This window comes from Marmota marmota, unplaced genomic scaffold, assembly GCF_001458135.2.
Source record: "Marmota marmota marmota unplaced genomic scaffold, marMar, whole genome shotgun sequence".
Lineage (NCBI taxonomy): Eukaryota > Metazoa > Chordata > Mammalia > Rodentia > Sciuridae > Marmota > Marmota marmota.
The window spans coordinates 16,065,141-16,087,270 of record NW_026000005.1 but is presented as its reverse complement, the minus strand read 5'-3'; the positions used below and the strand labels follow the sequence as shown (position 1 = coordinate 16,087,270).

At 37.8% G+C, this 22,130-nt stretch overlaps 1 protein-coding gene across 7 annotated transcripts in view; it reads left to right on the top strand.

Moving 5' to 3' along the window:
• Hecw2 (HECT, C2 and WW domain containing E3 ubiquitin protein ligase 2) overlaps positions 1–22,130 on the top strand; it is a 363,407-nt gene that overhangs the window by 321,645 nt on the left and 19,632 nt on the right. For all 7 annotated transcript variants that reach the window (XM_048808215.1, XM_048808216.1, XM_048808218.1 and 4 more), the window contains 7 exons: positions 8,932–9,084; positions 10,756–10,854; positions 14,679–14,808; positions 15,785–15,931; positions 16,683–16,797; positions 19,482–19,567; positions 20,524–20,636. In XM_048808215.1, the coding sequence (XP_048664172.1) occupies positions 8,932–9,084; positions 10,756–10,854; positions 14,679–14,808; positions 15,785–15,931; positions 16,683–16,797; positions 19,482–19,567; positions 20,524–20,636 (843 nt within the window). The remainder of the gene's footprint in view (positions 1–8,931; positions 9,085–10,755; positions 10,855–14,678; positions 14,809–15,784; positions 15,932–16,682; positions 16,798–19,481; positions 19,568–20,523; positions 20,637–22,130) is intronic.

Genomic DNA, 22,130 nt, shown 5'->3' with positions numbered 1-22,130 from the left:
GCTGTGGTTGCCTGAAACAGGAAATCCTTCTGGCAGGAAGTGCTGTTCTCATACACTTAAACATTTCAGCTTTTTTTTTTAAGGCTTCCTCTGGTTTTTAAATCATTTGACATAGAAATTCTTTGGTTAAAGTCTTGTAGCTATGATCATTTTTGAGAGCAGGAGACTAGTTTGGTTTCTTCTCTCTCCATCTCTCTTTCTCTCAAAGGGAAGAAAGTGAGACTTTGAGGGGTAAAAAACAACAGTGAATTGCATTTTAACATCTAAGATCTTGTGTTCTGCCCTCGAGTGCTGGGTACAATTTGCTTCACCTGTTAAATAAGTTCAGTTTCAGCATCACAAGTTAGAATTCTGCTTTTCTACCAGGAGGCTTCCACCATAATCACTCTGGGGCCTTGGCTCTTCTTTCTCCACCCCCAGTTTTTCTCTTCCCTTGGGAGGGCAGCACACCTACAAATGTAACTACCTACCATAGACCAAGGTGTCCAGCTTCATGACTCTTCTATGAGTGTGCTCACCTGGACGAGAGTTAGGAAACTAAAGGGTGATGACTCCCACAGTGTCTGTTGCACCCAAATAGACACAACAGTTGTTCAGTTGTTGCAAGTCACCTTGGATCGACAGCACTCATCCCTCTTTTCGCCCTTCTCCCCCACTCTGGGGCCCCTCTGTCTTTCCTCATTTGAGGTCCCAGCACCATCTTCAGTTCCCTGTAGACACTAGAGGGAATTTTAAAAATTCCACATAGTTGTCTGAACTCTGATGTTGTTCTCTTTGTTTCTGTTTGATTTGGATCATTTTAAGGCTGTCACTCTCAGTCATGTCTGGGAATAAAGAAGATTTCCAAAAAACTTAACCTTGCAGTATGTGGTTATAAAATGGAGACTTCAAAGTACAAAATAACTTGCCTGTGCTCATAGAATAGAGGGAAGAGCAAAATCATGACTCAAACCCAGGCCTTTCGTCTTTTATCCAATATTCTTGGAATTGCACTGGAATGTTAACAAAACCCCTGAACTCAGACCTGATTTTTTTTCCTACTGCTGAAACTTTAACCATTCCAACTCGTGACTGATAACTGTCTCCCAGCTTTGACTAGAAGAAAGTAAAATGTGACAAAAGTTTCGGTAGAAGCTTGCCTGACAGTTGACTGAGTCTTTCATTGCTGACCTGCATAAATGACTTCAGGCTTGTGTTGGCTTAAAGATGCAGGTACACCATTGAAAAGGAAGGCAAACGTTAGCCTCATCACAGGTATGCATGGGATTCCAAGTATTTCCTTACAGGACCAGTCTGGTTTGGATGAAAATATTTTCCTCCCCCAGAACTCCAACTGCCTTCTTTCATTGTGGAACCACATTTTTGTTTTGTTTTTGTTTATTTATTTATTTATTCATTGAGATGGTATCTCACTTTGTTGCCCAGGCTGCCCTTGAACTCCCAGACTCAGGCTATCCTTCTACCTCAGCCTCTCAAGGAGCTGGGCCTACCAGCATGCACCACTGTGCCTGGCTTGGACCACAGTTTGTTGAGATCTCAGAGGTACAGGGAAGAGTCTTTGGAAGCACTGATATTTAAATTTAAATAGAATAGATGCTGATCTTGCTTGGTCATCCTCCAGCAGTCTCTCATGATCTAGACTGATGACGTTGGTTCCTAGGAGGAGGCCCAGGCTGAGTGGAGCTGGATTCCTCTGTGCTTGATTACCACTGGTGTCCACATGTTTCCTGCCTCCATCACCTGTCTCCTTCCTATGACTCCAGAGGGAAAACAAGGGAGAGGATGTTTTGAGGTGTGACCTCAGTTATCAGGAATGATCTCTAAATCTGTTTCCTATGCTAATAGGGCCTATTGAACCTGGATTTCTGGACTCCTGTCTTTATCATGCCAATGTCACATATTTAGATTATTAGACATAAAACTTTATTTGCTATTGAAGCACAGAGACTTCTGTTTTGAAAGACTAAAACAGTACTCTTGTTTAAAAAATAGAGATCTCAAAACTACATAAAATTGAATTCTTTGAACCTTTGTCACCTTTCAAACACACTGATCCTATCACATTGAGGTATTATAACTTTGGGGGGATTATAATTAATACCCAGTTTGAAAAGCTACCCAAATCTTTCCATTGAACGATAAAAATAGAAGTTTCCTGTTATTTCCCCCCTCATCAATTTCAGTGCCCTTAAAACATATCATTTTGTAAATTCTTCACCTCTAGGTCTAGAAACGAGTATTTTAAAATGTACATATCTGGTGCCTAGATCTTTGTTTCTAATATCCTTCTTCAATATAAAGCACTAGGGTTCCTTAGAGAAATGGTTAATTCTAGGACTGAGGCAGGAAGTATACAAGATGGACCCTGAAGAATCTCGTAGAGACTGCCAGAAAGTAGAGGGGTTTTCAAAATGAGGATGGGGATATGCCAAAGGGACACAAGAGCCCACTGAGAGAGATCCCAAAGGCCAAACCTGGAATAATAGAAGCAACAAAATAAATAAAGCCTAAGGTATAAAATAAATATCCATACTGATTAAATATGAGATGAAATATATAAATAAATGGAGGAGAATAGAAAAATCTGTGTGAAATATTTCTTCAGAATTCAGCATAACTCCCTACCCCTTAAATATGAGTTGTACACAGAATTTTCTTCCAAATAGTACAGTTGTGGAAAATGTGGGAAAGAAGTAAGTTTATAGTAGAGAAACCTGGCAGACACTCTTTCAGTGAGGTAATCAAGGTTAACATCAACAGTTCCAAGTCATTTGATCGGTGACACCCTTCATGTGATGTGATAAGAGGGGCAGTTCTGTGATCTCTCTCCTCCAAACCCATAATCTCACACCAATCTTGGAAAAACTCAGACAAAACCCATTGGAGGAACACTGTGGGAGATACTCACCAGGAATCTTGAAAATTGTCAACATTATCAATAATCAAAGGAATCTAAGAAAATGCTACAGTCAAAATGATACTTAATTAATTCATGTAATGTTTTTGCTGGATGGGATCATGGAACAGGAAAGGCATATTAGGTAAAAGCTAAGGAAATCTGGATAAAGTATGGATGTTAGTTAATAATAATGTGTCGATATTGGCTCATTAATTATGGTACAATAGTTTACTTGAAGCATAAAGAAAAAGAGGTTTACTTTTTAGAATAATGTATTTACCTGCCCTCCAAAATGGTTTGAATTAGCAGGTTCACAGAGAGACTTCATCTCTGCTTTAAGCTTTTTCTTTGCATAAGTCTGAAACATGATGTACGGATCATTCCTGAAATAAGAGAGTCAGGAGCAATGATGAAAAAATTTAGTTAAAAATTTGTAGTATGGCTACAAATTCCACATTAGGTAAAATTAACTCCAGAATATTGGAGATGTCTGTCTTCAATTACAAAAATACAAAAATAACCTAGAGCCTATTAATGCAAAGACATTGGCTTACAACTATTATTTCTCACTAAAATAATTCTTCGTGTTATGCTTGGCTTTTTACAAACAATGTTTCTAAGCACAACCTTGTGATTAGTGATTTAATTTGGTAGAGCTGCAAGTTTTGTTCTAGTCATTAAAATTTTACCCACTTCATTTGATTATCTTGCATTGCAAGGTGGGGAGTGGGGAGATCAGCAGTGGCAGAGTGGCTGGAAACTGAGTCATCTTGGTTGAATGTGGCAGGAAATAGCATGCAGTGGTTGCCTGTTTCTATTAGGCTTTGGTCTCTCCAGAAGTTGCTTGTTTATGGAGAGGAGCAACAAAATACTATATATTCTCGAGGTTTTTTTTTATTCTTATCAATTAAAAGTCTTAGCAACTAAAGCTCTTGTGATATCCAAAGTTAGCTAGGTAGGCTATTGGGTACTGATAAGGCATCTAAGGCCACAAACTTCTGAGTACCCAAAACAGTAATGAAATAATGGCCTGAATAAAGAGGATGTTTACACTGGGATTGTTCCACCTCTTTTTTTCTCCATGGCCAACTCTGTAAAAGGCACCTTTATTTAATAAAGAATGAGTTTCATTATGCATGAGGCACCATCTATATGAGATCAATCGTCTGTTTTGCAAAGCCACACTTAGTCTAGGGAGAGGTGTGCACATAGTTTTAGTTTAGGGGCTTGGGAACTTATATTATCTTTCTGTTGAGCTCTTTCTGTAACCTCTCCTGAGACAGGCGAATGAAAACAACTAGGGAGGGCGAGACCTGACAGCTTTCCTCTCTCCCTGTTTATGAAATAACAAACAGTTCTCACACGTGACTGCTCAGGTCCTCTTCTAGAAGTCAATCAAGGTCCATTAATTCCTTGGGGTTCATTAATTCCCCAGAAATCTGAAGAGCTTCAAGCTAAACTTAGGATGCTGCTTATTTTCTTCTGAAAGGAGGCCTTCCCAGGATCACCTATGTAACTCAAACCTCATAAAAGAAGGCTGCTCCTGTATCTTGGTCTTGGCTTGGTATCACCAAGTGTACCTTTATTATATCAAAATTCCCCTTGCACCAGGCCTACATAATTCGCTAAGGGTTAATGCCTCATTGCTATAAATATCTGTGGTGAATCAGAAGGTACGTAGGCCTTGTGTGCCTGAACCAACTTGTAGGAAATGATGTTGTCATTCCTGAGGCCATCATCCTCTTCCATTTTAGTCTACTTCTACTGGAACGTAACTGAATGTTCTCAGTCATTCTTAGTTGAAAATAAAGAATGGGGGAATAAAATTCAGTATTTTAACAAACACAGAGTGCTGCTAACAACTGGGGTGGTGTGCCAGCCCAGTAACGTGACGATGTTTAAAATGCTTTATCAGCACTCGGGGCTTAAAACTACATGGCCACCCTAGAGACATCTGTGCTTATTCAGAAATGCCCTCAGATGCAGCTGTTGTGTGGCTACACACCCACTGTGCAGTTTCTATATTTCTGTGCCAAGCCTTTAACTGTGGAACCAACCTAACTGGCAAAACAGGAATGTAACAAACGATCTCTGTGATATGAGTCATATTAACTATTTATATGGAAGAGGTTGCTAAGACATTACAGGAAGCGCATGTACTATGTACCCTGCTGTGACATGTTTTATTGGATTTTTATACTTATGCATAAATTGTAATCTACAACTTGCGCTCAGATATGCAGTTCTAAATTTCAGACTGTAATCAAATCAAAGTTTAAAGCCTGTCTTAGCTTTAGAATGACCCCATCCATGCTTTTGGAGATTTTAAAAACACACACACACACACACACACACAACAGATAAAATCCTGACCAGTTAAGATACATTTCCTCTTAGATGAGCTATTAGCTTTTTTCTCTCTTGAGGGGAAAAAATACATACATATAGATAGATAGATAGATAGATAGATAGATAGATAGATAGATAGTAGTTTTACTTTTCAGTTTTACTCCTCAGGATCCCAGTCATTTGTCTTCAGCTAGATTCAGCTATTGTCATAAAAAAGGAACCAATCAGCAGGGTCTTTATTGTTTTAATAAACTTACCATGTTAGAAGCTATTGCACCGAGGACTTCCTAAGCACAATTCACTTGTGTGATTTTGGGCAATGTTTTATGACTGAGTGGTCTTTAAGGGATTGGCATTACTTATGCCTGTCACAATCCATGAACCACTAAATAGCAAACTAGTGCAAACTCATTCACTCTGCTAGATGTTAAATAACAATGGAAATAACAGATTTTCTTTAGAAAATTAGAGAGTTCCACGTTTCCAGTAACAATGTGTGTCAGGCAAGGGACTTGGGATACAAATACGAGTAAGATACAGTGCCTCCTCTCAGTATGGTTAAAGTATGGTAGTGTTTGTAGGGGAGGCAGACACGTAAATGGATTATTATAATGCACTGTGGTTAAGTGCAGTATTATTTAACAATCAGAGATATAGCTCAGAAACAACCTGCATTTTAAAGCTGAAAGTTACAAACTTACTTTACTGTACCACTTGTCTCTCTAAGAACACTGACCTGTTTAGAATTTGCCTTATTTTTCAGTTGTCTGTGATCCTCATGTATGGTGGGCCTTAGTAGTGTCTGAAACCCCAACAGAGCAGTGACCAAATAGACTGATGCTCTTTAAGCATCTCCTATCTAGTAGTTGAGGCCACTCCCTGAGATTAGATATATTCTTGGGATGTTGGAGCCATTTTATATTTTCTTGAAAGATCATAACTCTAAAGAAGAGGATTTATAGTAAACTAGATATTTTAATAAAGTGGCCTTTTTCCTCCTCCTTTCTTCTTTTTGTAACAGTGGTTGGCAACTTTCTTTTTTTTTTCTTTGTAAAAAGCCAGATAGGAAATACTAGGCTTTGCCCACCAAACATTTTCTGTGGCACCTACCCAACTCCACCATTGTGGCGCCATAGACTACACATAAACTGCACAGTTGTGTTCCAATAAAACCTTATTTACAAAACTAGGGGGTGGGGCAGATTTGGCCTGCAGGCCACAGTTTGCTAACCCCTGCTCTATACACAATATTGTTTTCAGTCTTAACAAACATTTAAATTTTCCAGAAGGGCAAGCTCTCAGAGTAACAGATGTTAAATTTGGGGTCAGGACACCTGTTTGAAGGTCTGCGGCTTCTGTTTGATACAAGTCCATGATTTCTTCCAGTCTCCATCTTCTCTGTGAAATGAGGGGTTTGGACAAAATAAATCCTACAGTGTCTTTATCCATTAGCATTCTCTTTATGGAAAGATGTAGGAAACAGAGTCTCACAAAGTAAAATTTAACACTGTTCTTTACTGGTCTGTGTCTAGTACAGATAGAACTATTCACAGACAGGACGGGAAGCCCCAGATTAAAACAGCATAGACAAAAGATTTGGAGTCTTAAACTGATTGACTGGCTCATTGTGGCTCAAAAAGTAAAGTGGCTGTCCCACAAGGCGCTAATTTTGATCTGCATTAGTGGAGAAAAGCATCCAAGACTTTCCAAACCCTTTTCTGAGCTCTGTGATGATAAAACCTCATCTCAAGTGTTCTGCTCAGTCTAAGATGGCCATGGCCCCTGCGTTGACAGAAGGGTGAAGGACGTGGACATGCTCAGGGGTAGGGAAGGAGCAGAAGAGAGCAGAAGTGTGAGATAGAGACATAAGTAAGAGCAGAAAGTGACTTTTTGAAAGAGTTTCTCTTTGAGATCTAGATTAGTACCTAGAATGTAATTGGAAAATGTATTTGTTGAAAGAAAGATGGAGTAATAAAGAACATTCAAATGGAAGAAGTGCTCTACTTGTTCTTGGTGGCATTAGAAGCCAGAAGTAGGACAGAGAGAGGAAGCCACAAGCAGGTTGCATAAGATTGGCTGTACATCCCTGCACCCAGGGGATAGCCAGAGTGCTGCTTTGGGAGTCCCCAGGGCAACCAACATTAGTCCCCCTATCCTGGGGCCACTGTCAACAGCATTATATTCAGTTACTCCCAGGGGCAGGCCCACCATGTCCCCATTGGCCCCGAGAGTCTGCTCTATTGGCACTTTTCTGCACGCACAGGATTTTAGTCAGTGTGGTGTGGGTGTGAGCACATTGACGTCACTGGTGGTATGTGAACAGGTTTTAACTGCTGCAAAGATCAACAGTTTTTATTTAACATTTCTGTATTTCTTTTAATGTATATTAGGAATAGAGCTAGCATAGTGAAACCTCATAAATCGTATGTAAGTGAAGCCTACATTGAAAATCAAAATGGAATTAAAGCAAAATGTGAAATAACATATTCAAATAAGGCAAAAATTGAGAAAGTAGTAGGCAAATAGTTGGAGTCTGTACTGTGTAAATTCTGTTAGATTCTCTACTAAGACAGGTAAGAGCCATTTTTATTCTGCTTACTAGTCTCCCAACTCCCTCTTCTGCCAATAATATGATCCTTTTCTATATCACATATCTCATGAGTAGATTAGACTCAGATGATTTCTTTTTTATAAAAAAAAAGGAAAGAAGAAAAAAGCAATAGGTCCACAGAATAGAGAAAATCAAGTTAAGGGGAAAAAGTCACCCATAATCCTACCACCCCAACTTCTCAGTTGCTTTTACTCCCTCTCTGCCTTCCTTCCTGTCTTTGAATCTATGTGTGTGTGTTTTATCATAGGTAGATGCAATTATATCATTCAGCTCAAATTTACCAGATCAAATTGCTTTCTTGCAAACTCCCCTCTACTGCATTTTTTGCTCTCAGCATTATTGGCCACTTGTCATTCCTAAAACTCAACATAATCTTTTCTTCTACTTCACATTGACCCAGATGTCTCTGTCAGTACAGTTGAATTTACAGTGTAGTTCAGGTGCTAAAGTTAGAGCCTCTTCAAATGCCTTCTTAGAGAGGTTTATGCAGCCTCATGTTTTCTTTAATTTTCTGTGATGTTTTATAATTCAAAGTTTTCCTTTGCATCCTATTCCTTCTTTTTTTTTCTTTTGCTGTGATATCCCAAGGGAGCCTTGTATTTGTAACATTCCCTGATTCACAAAAGTCTTTTTCTTCCCTCATTCAAAAATGTTCCAGAAATTCCATGAGGACTCAGTGTCCCATGAATGGATGCCATGTCCCATAAATGGATTCCCTCTGGCTTTACCCTGTGTAAATAGTTTCCACACTGCACTCCCTTTCCCCATAGCCTTTCCTCAGACATTTTTAAATGCCTATACATATTTATTAAAATCATTATTGTATATTTTATGCATCATCTGATAGGTTGATGCCTTCATTTTAGATATATTCCACATAAGTGTCCATTTACTATTTTGGGTCAAGACATGGTGAGATTAGGAATTTGTTCAATTTACTTTGGACAGTCCTGGTATGTAAACAATTCATCTTATAATGAACATTCTGTAGAAAGTTGAGATCAGGAGAAGATATGCCTAATATCTAGAAAAAAATAAAAACTGATTATTCTTTTTGTGGATTCTTTTACAGGCTGGATTACAGTGGGCCTTCCAGAGAGTTTTTCTTCCTGGTATCCAGAGAACTCTTTAACCCCTATTATGGCTTATTTGAATATTCAGCCAATGATACATACACAGTACAAATAAGTCCCATGTCTGCTTTTGTAGACAATCATCATGAATGGTAAGTAGCTGTTGTTGTTGTTATTGTTGTTGTTTTTCTGTAAGTTTTCTTCAGTTGATTTTCTGTGATGTTATTTTTTAAAATATAAGTCCACATTCTTTTAACATTTTTCCCCTTAAACAAAAATTATATCAGTTAAATACCTCATTTGACTCTTATTTTTGTTGTCAAATTTAAATACACAAGCCATCTCTAAGCTTGGAATAGATTATGTTACGTAAGATGAATTTTAAGTGAGTTGGACAGAATTCAAAAGCTTTACCCCATCAGAAAAAAGTTACAGATGTTTTTAGGTTCCCAGAAAAAAAAAACCTAGATACCTCTCTGCACCTTTGGGTGTCTTTGAACTCTGAACTGGGTCGGGGTGAAAAGGAGGTCCTGAGCAGGAGGGCAGGCTGTGTCTCTGGTAGCTCTTGGGGAAGTGGCTGACACTGGTAGGCTGGGTGCTGGGACAGCTGGAGCTCCATTCACCCTATGAACCACTTGAAGTTTATGACAGGGATTGCCACTTTCTTAATTTCTCACACAAAATCATCAAGGAAAACCGATTTAGTATTCCCATCTGGAGGCATTTATTCTGAAAATCTCTAATTGCACTTTTCAAATGTCCTTGCTTCTTTTTTAAATCCCTGCATTTGTAGACTTTAAATATTTGCATAACTCCTACTAACTTGTTCCTGTTCATTTTTACTGATAGTAACAAAAAAAAAAAATACCAAAAAACAAAGAACATGAGTAGGACTCATGGGGAAAACTTCTTTGAGTCATGAGATTAATATCAGTGGGTGGAGGGCTTTTTAAATAGAAGTCCTCCTAACTGGCTCTTGGAGTTGTTTTAACATAAGTGGAAATACAGAGAAGCAAAGCTGCTGGGCACTCACCTCAAATGGTGGCCTGAAACTAAAATTACAAATTGATATAATGAATCCCAGTCTGGATTTATACTTTTAGAAGGCAACAGACTTTCAAGGAACTAAAAACTTGATACTCTTGATAAACAAAACAAGTGTACATCTGGATCAGCCAACGAGTCATACCATATATATGTCATAAAGTTTCCAAGTTGATTCAGAATAGAAGTGAGCTTTGAAATTTTTGGAGAACAGAATGTCCCAAGAGGAAACTCCCCCAAATGTCCATATGCATAATTCTTGAAGAGTGGTCGTTATCTTTGGGAATGGGGTTTGAAAAAAAAACAGTGATGGGAACTTTCTCAGTCTGAAACTGGGCTTTTCCTCAAAGGAGAATTGCAACTGAGTTTGTATTAGACAACCCGACTAATAGTCACACGTGTGAACTAGAAGGGGACATTTTCTCTACTTTCCCTTGTCCCATCCACATCTCTTAGAAATGGTTTGGAGAAATTTCACTAAAATGCTAATGGGGGATTCATGTTGTCAGATGTGGGATGCTACAATATGACATTACTGACACAGGGTAAAGGTGGAACCTCGTCTCTCAATATCAGTGAGACACATTTCTTCAACATGTAGATATGAATTATTGGCTAATGGAGACAATCCAAGGTGCACACAAATTCTCATGAACTTAGTAGGCAATTAATCTTGGATAAACTTAAGTGGTTGGAATGAGAACGCATTCTATAAAGCAAACAGAACCATTTAAAAGCTGTTCCATGTTCTGTAAGCTATTTCATGTTTTTCCTTGTAGGTTCCGGTTCAGCGGTAGGATCCTCGGTCTTGCACTAATTCACCAGTATTTGTTGGATGCCTTCTTCACACGGCCCTTTTATAAGGCTCTTCTCAGAATGTAAGTGTATTTTTTGTTGCTTTTGTAATTAGCATGTAAAAATGCAGTGTTTATTGAAGAGTCTTCTGTCAGACTCCTTAAATATCTGTTCAGTATTGCAAATCTGCTGTTATTAAATTGAACAGTGGCTTTGATTTTGGAAACTAATACAATTTCAAATACAGTTACTGTGTTTTCCCTGCTTCTGACCTTTTATTCCTGTCTAGCGACCAAAGTCTTAGTTTTGTTCTACTCTTAATTTATTCTCATTTGTTGCAACCCCACATGTTTCTTCAAAATGGTTGTACTTCAAACACAGCCCTGGAATTCTTGTGGTATAATGCTGATTATTAATAAAATAGTTGTGGGTTCTTCTTGGTGAGTCACAGCCCCCTGTCCTTTATGAGATGTATTTTATGTTTTTCTTCATGCAGACTTTCAACTTCTTACTCTCAGTCAAATTTTCATTCTCCTTTGTTTTGATTTGGTTTTATATTGGGTGTGGTTGTTAGGGGGAGACAGCACCATGTTTTTCTTGAGATCTCTCTATGTACAAAACAGCAATTTATGATTGCAGATGAAAATTAAGCATTCATAGAACTTTTCTTCATTGTTATCACCATGATAGATTGCAATTGTTATAAAATGTAGGGCAAACCCCATTCCTGTCTTATAGTCTGTATGTAGTAATTTCCAAGGCTGAACAGAGGGCAACTGCCTATGGAGTGGTAGCTCAGATTTGCCGTGGGAAGGCACCAAAACATGGCTTGGTTCTATCCATCTCATTCCCTTACTGAAACTATGGACCTGATTTCTGTAAAACAGAAGCCTAGAACTCAAATGAATGCAAATAAAATGTTTCTTATGCACCCTTGGTCAGGGGAGGTCAGTAGGAGGGCTTTTCCTGCCTCCCAAGTTGCTGCGATACCTGGCTTTCTGCCTCCCTTTCAACATCTTCACAGCTGTTACTGAGCCAGGGGACTATTTCCTCCTCCCTAGTCCCTGTCACATCTTCCCCTTTCACTGCCTTACCTCTCCTCTTCTCATTTCAGTTTCCTGTAAAGGTATACCACTGTTCACACATGCCCCAGATTCATACCCTCAACGCATGTTAGTTTAGGTTCTTTCCCACCAGTAACATGTGGAGATTTTTAAAGAAAATCTGCAAGGACTTTTTAGCTCCACTTGATTGGACCGTTCTGATGCTTCAAATACCATTGAGCACTTGCCCCAACCCCATTTATGCTTGGGTCTCTACTCCCCTGGCATCTGTGACACTCTGGTCTCCCAGTTCTTGTCCTACCTTTCTGTCTCCTTTATCAGCCTCTCCTCTCACTTGCCCTGAGATCTCCATGTTCCTGAAGCTCTCATCTTTGGCCTGTGCTTTGTTGGCTCAAAGGCCAGCATAGGGAAATTTCAAGACTTGTCTCACATCCTGGGGATTCCCTCAGAATTGATCTCTCTTGAGTTGCAAGCTCACATGGTCAACTTGTGAATGTTTCTGCTTGGATGTCTCACAGGGACCTCACAATCAACATGGTCAGAGCCAAACTCACCATTTCCCTGATCTAAAAATATACCTTCCCCCATGTGTCCAGTTGCAGTTAATTATGTTCCTATTCTTGGCAACTAGTCAGAAATCAAGAATGATCCTTAAAACGGGGATGGCAAACACAGAGTACATTTTCTACTCTTTCCCATATCTGATCTTATTCCCATGGAATAGTTTACAAATCGTTTATGATACTTTTCCCCACTAAGCTCATGTGGCCTCAGAAATCTTTTCAAGTTTATAGCACTCAAGACTATTTTAATTAATCAGAGTTGGCTTGTGACACGAGTTCATTTGCCACCCCATTTTAGACCTCTTCCATACAAATCCATTTACGGATTTCTGCATGTTTACTTCCTAAATAATTCTCAAATTTACCAAATTACTCTCTGATGGCCTGCCCTAATTAGAACCTTTATCTTATTTGTGCCAGATGACTGAAGTGGTCTCAATCCCATTTTAAATAATCATCTACATTGTGGCTTCCAGAGGAGATTTATAATTTACCACTCCCACATGATCATGTCATTCCTGTCTTAAACCCCTTTGGTAGTTCTGAATCACCATACTCCTTCAAGTGACACTCAGGACCTAATCCCAGCCACCTTTGCAGCCTCATACTCTGGATATTATGTACTGTGGTTAGTGTGCTGGTGCTGCCCATGTGCTGGGAGTGTTCTACACTTAATGCCTGTGTGTTTTGTTCATGTTTATTCTTTTTCCTCTTCATTTCCTTTTTAGTCATTTCATTTTTGTCTCTCTGGCTTTTAAACATCCCAAAAGACTGAATGTAGGCATCATCTGCTTTAAAAAGATTTACCTCAATATTCAAGTCAAAGCAAATGCTGTGCCACTCCTGTTTGCTCTGACAGTTCCCCATACCTACCTCATCCATTTTAAAAAGTGCTTGAATCTACCCTATATTGCCAGTAATCACCTTATATTAAATTATATACTGTGTACCTGTCTCCCTAGTGAGACCACTCACTCCTGAGACCAGCAACATCAAGCTCATCCAGTAGCTAATAAATTTTTAGAATGAACCAAACAAAATGACCCTTGAAATTGATCTGACGTAGGGAAATTTCAAAATAACTATAGTAAACTAGTTACTACCACCTTATAACAAGGTATATAATAGTAACTCCACCTCACATAGATCCTGTCCCTGCAATGGAAAAGAAAAAAAAAAGAAAGAAAAAAGAAATATAGAAAGTCATTATAATTGTAGAGAGGTTCTTTGGCTCTTTTCAGAGTCACAAAAGAAAAATCATGAAGAAAAGAGAGATGTATGTGAACATGAGTCACAGAATCTATTCTTAAAAAAACTAATGAATGAAAATGGAAAATATTATGCTAAGTGAAATTAGCTAAACTCAGAAATCAAAGATCTCTCTTATGGAAGCTAAAGCAAATAAAGGAAAGAGGAAGTAACGGATAGGATAATATAAAAAAACAGTCAAATATAAGTTAGTAGATGAGCAAAAGGAAGTCTAGTGGAGGAAGGAGAATGAGAGAGGGGAGGGAGAAAAGGAGGAAAAAGGAGGTGGGGGGAATCGTGAACTGAAATCAATTTCCATGCATGTATGTGTGTATCAGGATGAACTCAACTAATATGTGTAACTGTAAAGCTCTAATAAAAAAAAATGAAAAGCAAAGATACTCTGTGTGTGTGTGTGTGTGCGAGTGTGTGTATGTGTGTGTATAAGTTCAAAGTAGAAGAACAATATTTTAAGATAGTACAATATAATGAAAAGAATACTGAATCCAGCTGAACACAGTGGTGCACATCTGTAATCCCAGCCACTTGGGAGGCTGAAGCAGGAGGATAGCAAGTTGAAGACCAGCCTTAGCCTCAGCAACTTAGCAAGACCTTATCTCAAAATGAAAAGGACTTGGGGATGTAGTTCAGTGGTAAAGTGCCTTCGGGTTCAATTCCCAGTACAATAACAACAAAAAGAATACTGGATCCAAGTTGTCAACCCAAGTTCCAGTTCCAGATCTGGCATTAATTTTGGATGACTGTGTAAATGATAACCACTCTTTGTACCTTCAGTTCTATATATAAAAGCAGAGACAAGCTAAGTGATTCCTATGGCCATTTATATATCCAGAATTTTTAAACTAATACCAAATTTCTGAGTTATTTCACCAATTTGGTTACTGAATTTGACTAAGAATATGCTTATTACGTGTATCTTATTCTTGTTATTAATTCGTAGTTTCTTTTCTCATGACTCTAGATTTTTGCTAATAGCCATGCCTACATATTTGTTTCTGTTTGTCACCTTAGTCTGTGTGACCTGAGTGATCTAGAATATCTCGATGAAGAATTCCACCAGAGCTTACAGTGGATGAAAGACAATGATATTCACGACATCCTAGACCTCACGTTCACTGTGAATGAAGAAGTTTTTGGGCAGGTGTGTATGGGCACATCTCTGTGTGGGAACTGAAAGCTATTGGTGAAAAAATTTGATCAAACATGGCTATGATCAAATGCTTGTTTATTTGTGACTTACTGGGTGATTTAAACCCAAGATTATATTCAGTTACCATAATCTCAATTACAAAATTATTTTAATGCCAGTTGCAGATTAAGATGTTCTCATTTATAGATTATAATAAGCCTTTATGTTATAAGCCATCTTCCTTTTATTTCCAACTAAACTATCTACAAAAAAAGGTTAGAATATGTCTTAAATAGAATATAGTTTTTAATAGTTTATGCTGTCCTAGAATTGAATATTCAAATATATAGCTGGAATATGTATTTAGTTCTCTTTCATATTTAAGAACTAAAATTGATTGTTTTGAAGCTGAGGGAATGTAAACAATATCTTGTAGAAGTCTTGAAAACAGAGAACACATTGGTTATATTTCAAAGTTGGTGGAAGGATAGGTTAAAATTTTTTTCTCAAAGATTATGTATTAATTCTTATTAGACACTAATATTTGGCTGTTTTTTCTGAATTTCATGTGTTTTGAAAACTGAGTTCTCAACATTTACTTGAGTGCAAATCTATTTCCCTAAATAAATCTATAGTTTAATATTGGATCTCTAGGTACAGTTGATTCTAAATCTTAGAGGAATTTGTGGAAATGGTTTCTGTCAAACATTCAAATAGCAAAGGATGAGTATCTGGAATCCATCTGGATTAAAAACTCACACTGTTAGTCAGGATTTAAAACTTAACCATTCACCCCTGTATTTTTTTTTAACCACTGAGGCTTTCAAACATTAGCTCAATGTCTAGGGGTTACTGAGTGCCTCTATATGCATGTGCTGCGTTCATAGGATGCACCGCAGTACAAGGACAGGTAACTAGCTGTCTTTGCTAGGTGTTATAACATCAAGCATATTACTTTCTGGTCAGTTCTTTTGTTTTTTAATCTCAGATTACTGAACGAGAATTAAAGCCAGGGGGTGCCAATATCCCGGTCACAGAGAAGAACAAGAAGGAGTACATCGAGAGGATGGTGAAGTGGAGGATTGAGAGGGGTGTGGTACAACAAACAGAGAGCTTAGTGCGTGGCTTCTATGAGGTAAAGACAACCAGCAGTCATGGGGGCAATGATGTACAAGTGCAGTGATGCCCTGGTCTGTCCTACTGTGCTTTAATTGGGTGAAACATTTCTATCTTCTCTTTTGCTGTATTTACTGTTGCTCTTTTAATTTTAAAAGTTCAATATTTTTCCTTTATATTTCAATAGCACACACACAAACGGTTAAGCACTTGTTACAAGAGATCATTAAACTGAATATTATGACCTGATTTCAAGTAGCGTTTGATGCTTTAATGACCACTAATAACATATAAGTCATGACTCTTACTCATGTTTAGATGCAGGTAATCAAATCTCATGTGAAAAGACTGTAAGTGAGGGTCAGAATGAGTTGTCACCTGTATTCCATGTGATTTTTTTTTCATTAGGAGCACTAGATCTTTTCAAAAAGAGGAAAATAAATTGGATCAATCAGTGATCAATTGTAAAACAAAAATTCTCCCATCCAAGGGCTAACTAGGCACAACCTGCTTAGCTTTTGAGATCAGACATGTTCAGGATGGTATAGTCATGGACAAAATAAAAATTTTAGTGGGGCCAATCTTAACCAGTTTTCTATTAAAAAATACCTTATACTTGTAGAGAAACTTATAGTATTTCAAATGCTCATACAGGGTGCACCCATAGTATCTCCCAAATTCCTTGTGCTCTCTTTTTCTGGGGAGGCTTAATGATAGCTGATATTTCTGCATGCTCCTAAGCCATGCCCTGTACTCTTTTTATTCCACAGGTGGTGGATGCCAGGCTGGTATCTGTTTTTGATGCAAGAGAACTGGAACTGGTCATCGCAGGCACAGCTGAAATAGACCTAAGTGATTGGAGAAATAACACAGAATATAGAGGAGGTAAAATTTGATTTATAGATGGATGGACTTTAAGTTTCAAATTAAAGGGAGGCATGGTCCAACTTGCTATTCTTAACACAAGACAGACAAAGCACTTGTACTCTAACCATAGGTTTGTTGAGACCTTGGGCAAGGTACATTCCCTTCTTTCCCTAGTTACTTCATCAGTCTAAAGGGGGAAGGCTTGTTTATGCACCATCAGAAGATGTCATAACTCTTTAATTGTTGGTGACTAAATGTGACCATAAGAACACTAATTAATTATTTTATGGTGTTAATGAAGCATCAGATAGGTAACATCCAGCTGGTCAAACTCCACCTATTCCATTTTCATTCTAAAACTTCTGGGGACACACCCCAAAGGGTCAGCACGGTTTTTCTCCAGTTCATCCATTCCACGCTTACCAATTGCAATGGTTGAAACACCTGATTGAAACAAGACAGATTCTCAAAATCCAACAAGCTTATTGGCAAAACCATTCTAAATTCAAGCACTGTGTTCAATGGAAAAGGTACTATTAAAAAATTCGTTTAGATTGGAAGCTTTAGAAGTAGATTTCTGCAGATCAGTATAAATTTTTAATTAGTTACTGGGACCAAAGCTATTGAAATTTGATTGTTAAATCTGGGACTCAAATGGTAATTCAGAGTTGTGTTCAATAAGTTCAGAGTTTTGTTCAATAATTTTAATCAAAGAAAGAATACATTTTCTGAAATATATTGTAGTTAGAAAGTTTTCAGAAACTCATCACAAATACCAGTGTTTTCTGGTTCAGAGTTATTTTTTTGTTTGGTGGTAGTTTTTGTTGTTGTTGTTGCTTTTAGCTCAAAATCTAAGAGGTTAGCAGTTGTTCTAAGCCCAGATAGTAAAAAATACAAGCTTTGCATCACTGTTAACTATTTGGCAGAGTAAGTTGAGAATTGAACAGATCTCTAGTTATTTGTAAGTTGAAACAGACATTTAAAACAACAACAGTTTTATGGTTGCTGTAAAAAAAAAAATGCCTTAGTATTGCTAAATTGCTTTTGGTTTTGCCCACCCCTGGCTCTTCCAGCTCTTGCCTCTTCTGTGGCTGGCTTTGCTTGACTGTTTTCTCTGAAAGGCTGTATTAAATTGCATTTTCCATTGCTGCTGCTTCTGAATCTAATTGCTGGAATAAGTTTTTCAGTTGGCCCTACGTATGATCCGTATATGGCTTTGGCTGTTGTAACTTGCACTGTACCATAAATATTATTTACTCATTCCTTCATCCCAGGAGAATCTAATAGCAATGCAGTTAATCAAATCAACCATATTTTTATTCACACAGTATAAAGTTTTACTCACTATATCCAACTAATTAAGGAACTATTTATATGGTTATTATAAATCTTATCAAATGAGAACCTTAGGAAGGAGCAGGAAAAGGGCCCTCTACTCAGCTGCCACGCTTGCTAACCCAACTGGTTGGCACTGAATGAAAAAGCAGCTAAGCTGCCACTGGCCATATGTTCATATGGCAGCTGTTTGGAGAGAATATGAGACACATTCACTCCTTCTCCTACCAAAAAAGGGTTAGTACAAATAGCAAAAGTGGAAGCAAAAAGGGCTGATTCATGAGGTCAAAAAACTTTAATGCTATAATGCACTTATTTTATAGATAGAACTACTGTTTGCTCAGTACCAAATAGTCCTTATCAAAGTAGACTGGACATGCAACCTGTGTGTCACCATGCCAAATCCATTTTTATTGACTCTCTCTCTCTTGGATCTCTTTCTTCTCCAAATGGGACTATACATCACAAATGAAATGGCAAACCTTAAAATGAAAACATTCTGGTTAAAAGAGTATCTACTCACCTACTTTTTGGGGACTGCTGACTCAGAATTTAAAGTAGCTTTTGTGCACATAATATATAACTATCAATTAGTTTGAATCATTAATTATGCCTATCCTTGCCAGTGTTGTCTCTAAACTGAATTATTTTTCACTGAATGATTTTGGAACCCATAACCACTGCCTTAACCTACCTGTGAGATGATAATTTTGATGTTTCATTAAATTCTACTAAAGTATGGAATAAAAGTAAAATTTAGTTGATGATTAATTAGGATTTATTTGTTGGAGGAATTAAAGGTCTCTTGTCTCTTTTGATTAATAAATTAAAATGAAAGTAATTTGGTTTTAAAATATATATGACTTTAAGAAGAGCTCATAGTTATGTATTTCTTTATACAAATGATTTAATTAACATGTTTTATCCTCTGCCAGAAGCCCTGTGAGGGTCTGTTTTCTTTGCCACTGTACCCTCCAAGCTTTGTACAGAGCATACCAAGTGGTACTTGAAAATTATTTCTTATCTGAATGACCCAAAGAGTTAAGCAGTTCCAGTAACAGCAAATATATTTTTCAGAAATGATACGCTAAAATAACTCATTTGTTGTTCTTCTTGCCACTCGTTTTCATTTAGTGACCACTAAATAAAAACAGAGACCTCTTGGTTTCATTTATGTTGTTTTTATTTAACTTTTGACACTCATATGATCACATTTACAGTGCTATTCCTTAGTCTTAAATTACAAACAACATTTAAAGAATCCAAGATGATGACCTATGTCTGGGGTTTTGTTGTTGTCGTCATGTATCTTAGTGGGTTAAGGCAGAAGAGTCAAAGTAACATGGTGTTCATTATTGGTTTGATAGGTTACCATGACAATCATATTGTAATTCGGTGGTTCTGGGCTGCAGTGGAAAGATTCAACAATGAACAACGACTAAGGTTGTTACAGGTAAGATGCCATTAGGTAACATTTTTAGTGCAATGATATAATTATTGTTGGAAATACATATCTTTAGCAATTTCTAAGTATTTTTCATGAATACACACTTTTATATAGAAGTGTGGGATATACCATTTCCACACCCCTCGGATTGCGTGGTTATGACTTCATCGCCATCAGAACATCCCCAGCCTCGTCAAGGCATTATATGAGAGTTGTAAGGAAGTGTCAACTCTAGTCCCAAAATCCTAGGGACAACCTTTGCCTTAAAGACAGTTGGGTCCCTCCAGCAGGGTCCTCTGCAGCCAGTATACCTAGGAGCGGAAAGAGATTGTTCAATCCCATAAGAAGGGATCCAGTTTGTCGATGAAGAGTCATTTCTTTTCCTTCATCTAACTTTCTACAAATTTGGAAAACAATAACATTCAAGAGCTCTGAGAAAATTGTTTTGTAGTATTTATAGTTATCTAGGGCAATTGTTATTTGGTTGCAGCTTAAGAGTTACCAGACACGGGAAAGCCTCTTGGATGCTCAGGCAGAGCCTTACAAGTAGACTGGATCTTGGCTCCTTTGGACCAAGAATCTGAGCCTCAAGTCTATAGACCCAGAAATCTATTTTTTAATTCACCTCAACTTTAGGGACCAATACTAAGTAGATTAAGTTAGTTGATATACCTACCCTATTCATCTATAATGGAAATATGCCTGGTTTTAGCAGCTCAGCTGGTTAGCTGCACAGGGTGCTTTATTTTCTATAAGCCCTCCACATCCCACTTTCCTTGATAATGCACAGTCCCTTCTTGGTGCTCTTCTCGTCATGTTTATGTGTTGTGTTACTATATGCCTATGAAGTTTGGTACTCCCACCTGCTCCTCCTTAGGAGCTCTGCTCATGAATGATGCAGTGTGTTTCTGGGCCACTTCTCACTGGCTTTACCTTTCCCTTCTATTTTCTTGCATTGATAGTTTGTTACAGGCACATCCAGCATTCCCTATGAAGGATTCGCTTCTCTCCGAGGGAGTAATGGCCCAAGAAGATTCTGTGTGGAGAAATGGGGGAAAATCACGGCTCTTCCCAGGTAAAATAGAAAACAACATTTATTTTCTGCCACTACCAGGCTTTTGGAGAGACTTTGGATTATATAGGTCGGTAGGTAGATAGGTAGATGGATAGAGGAAAAGATATAGATAGACTAAATCTATAAAGATATATTCCTTTCCTATCAATGTTGAGGGAGGGAAGAAAAAAAAATCCTCCTGGTCATCCTTAAAATATATACATATATATCTGTATTTTAAAATACAATACACAACGAAAGCAGAGCTTTTGCTAGCATTACCAAAGCAACATTGATCATCAAATACCTGTGACCATTGTCTACAAGTTTTTGGAAGCTGTAGCTTTAAGTTCATGTTAAAAAGTACTTAGAATCCCTTTATTAAACATTATCATTGTAGTTGTTAAAGAATCTAAATCATGTGAATGTGCTTCATACCTCTGTTTACATTGTATGTATCTTAATTCCATGTGAATTCTCATTGCACTGGAGTCTCATTCATAACAAGATCATACATTCCCTTGAACTAGAAAAATTTTGCTTTCCTAATGCTCCTAATAAAGGCAAGAGACTAATGAAGCAATATTTGTAAATAAAGAAGCATTTGAGCTTATAGGGAGATAGCTGGAGCAAAAGAAAAGGAGGGAGCAAATGAACACAAGAGGAGTGGAATCCTTTTCTCAATCAACAGTAATACTATGGAGTTTTTTAAGTAAAAAGAATCTCAAATTGCTTCTCTCTCTCTCTCTCTCTCTCTCTCTCTCTCTCTCTCTCCGCCCTCCCCCCTCTCCTAATTTTACTAATNTCTCTCTCTCTCTCTCTCTCTCTCTCTCTCTCTCTCTCTCTCTCTCTCTCCGCCCTCCCCCCTCTCCTAATTTTACTAATAAGAAAACTTAAATTTGGAGAGGTTTAATGAAACTAGGTTCCCCAAAATATCATCTTAAATATAAGTAGAGGTAACTTTAAGAAACCTGTTATATTAGTAATATAAGGTGATAATAGGTATTCAAAGATAGCATTGTAAGTTTGAATACAACCAACTTTAAGAGATCTAGCAAGTTTTCTTCTTAGCAATTGCAAGACATTTCAGAATGCATACTTAGCATCAACAGACAAAAAAAAGCAGGGAGAGGACACTGAAAATACAAACCCAGAGAGAGGTGAATGGTGCAAACTCAGGGAGCCTCGTTAGCCACCTTCTATGTATCACAATCTGTGAAAGGTGGTGCTGAATCAGATACCTAATTATTATTGGACACTTAATGCACCAAATTTGGGAGACTATAATTTCATTGTTATTTTTTTTTTTTAGCCAAGCACTCATCAAAAATAATTTAATGAGTTAACATCAGATTATTTATTTTTCTTAAACAAAATAAGGACAAGGGAACTTCACTATTTCGCCAGTTGAGAATGGCTGTTCTCCCTCCAATACAGATTTCTCTTGGAGGACCAGATGTGTCAGCTTGGTTTGATTAGCTCCATGTTGTTGTCACCGCCCCCCCCCCCCCCCCC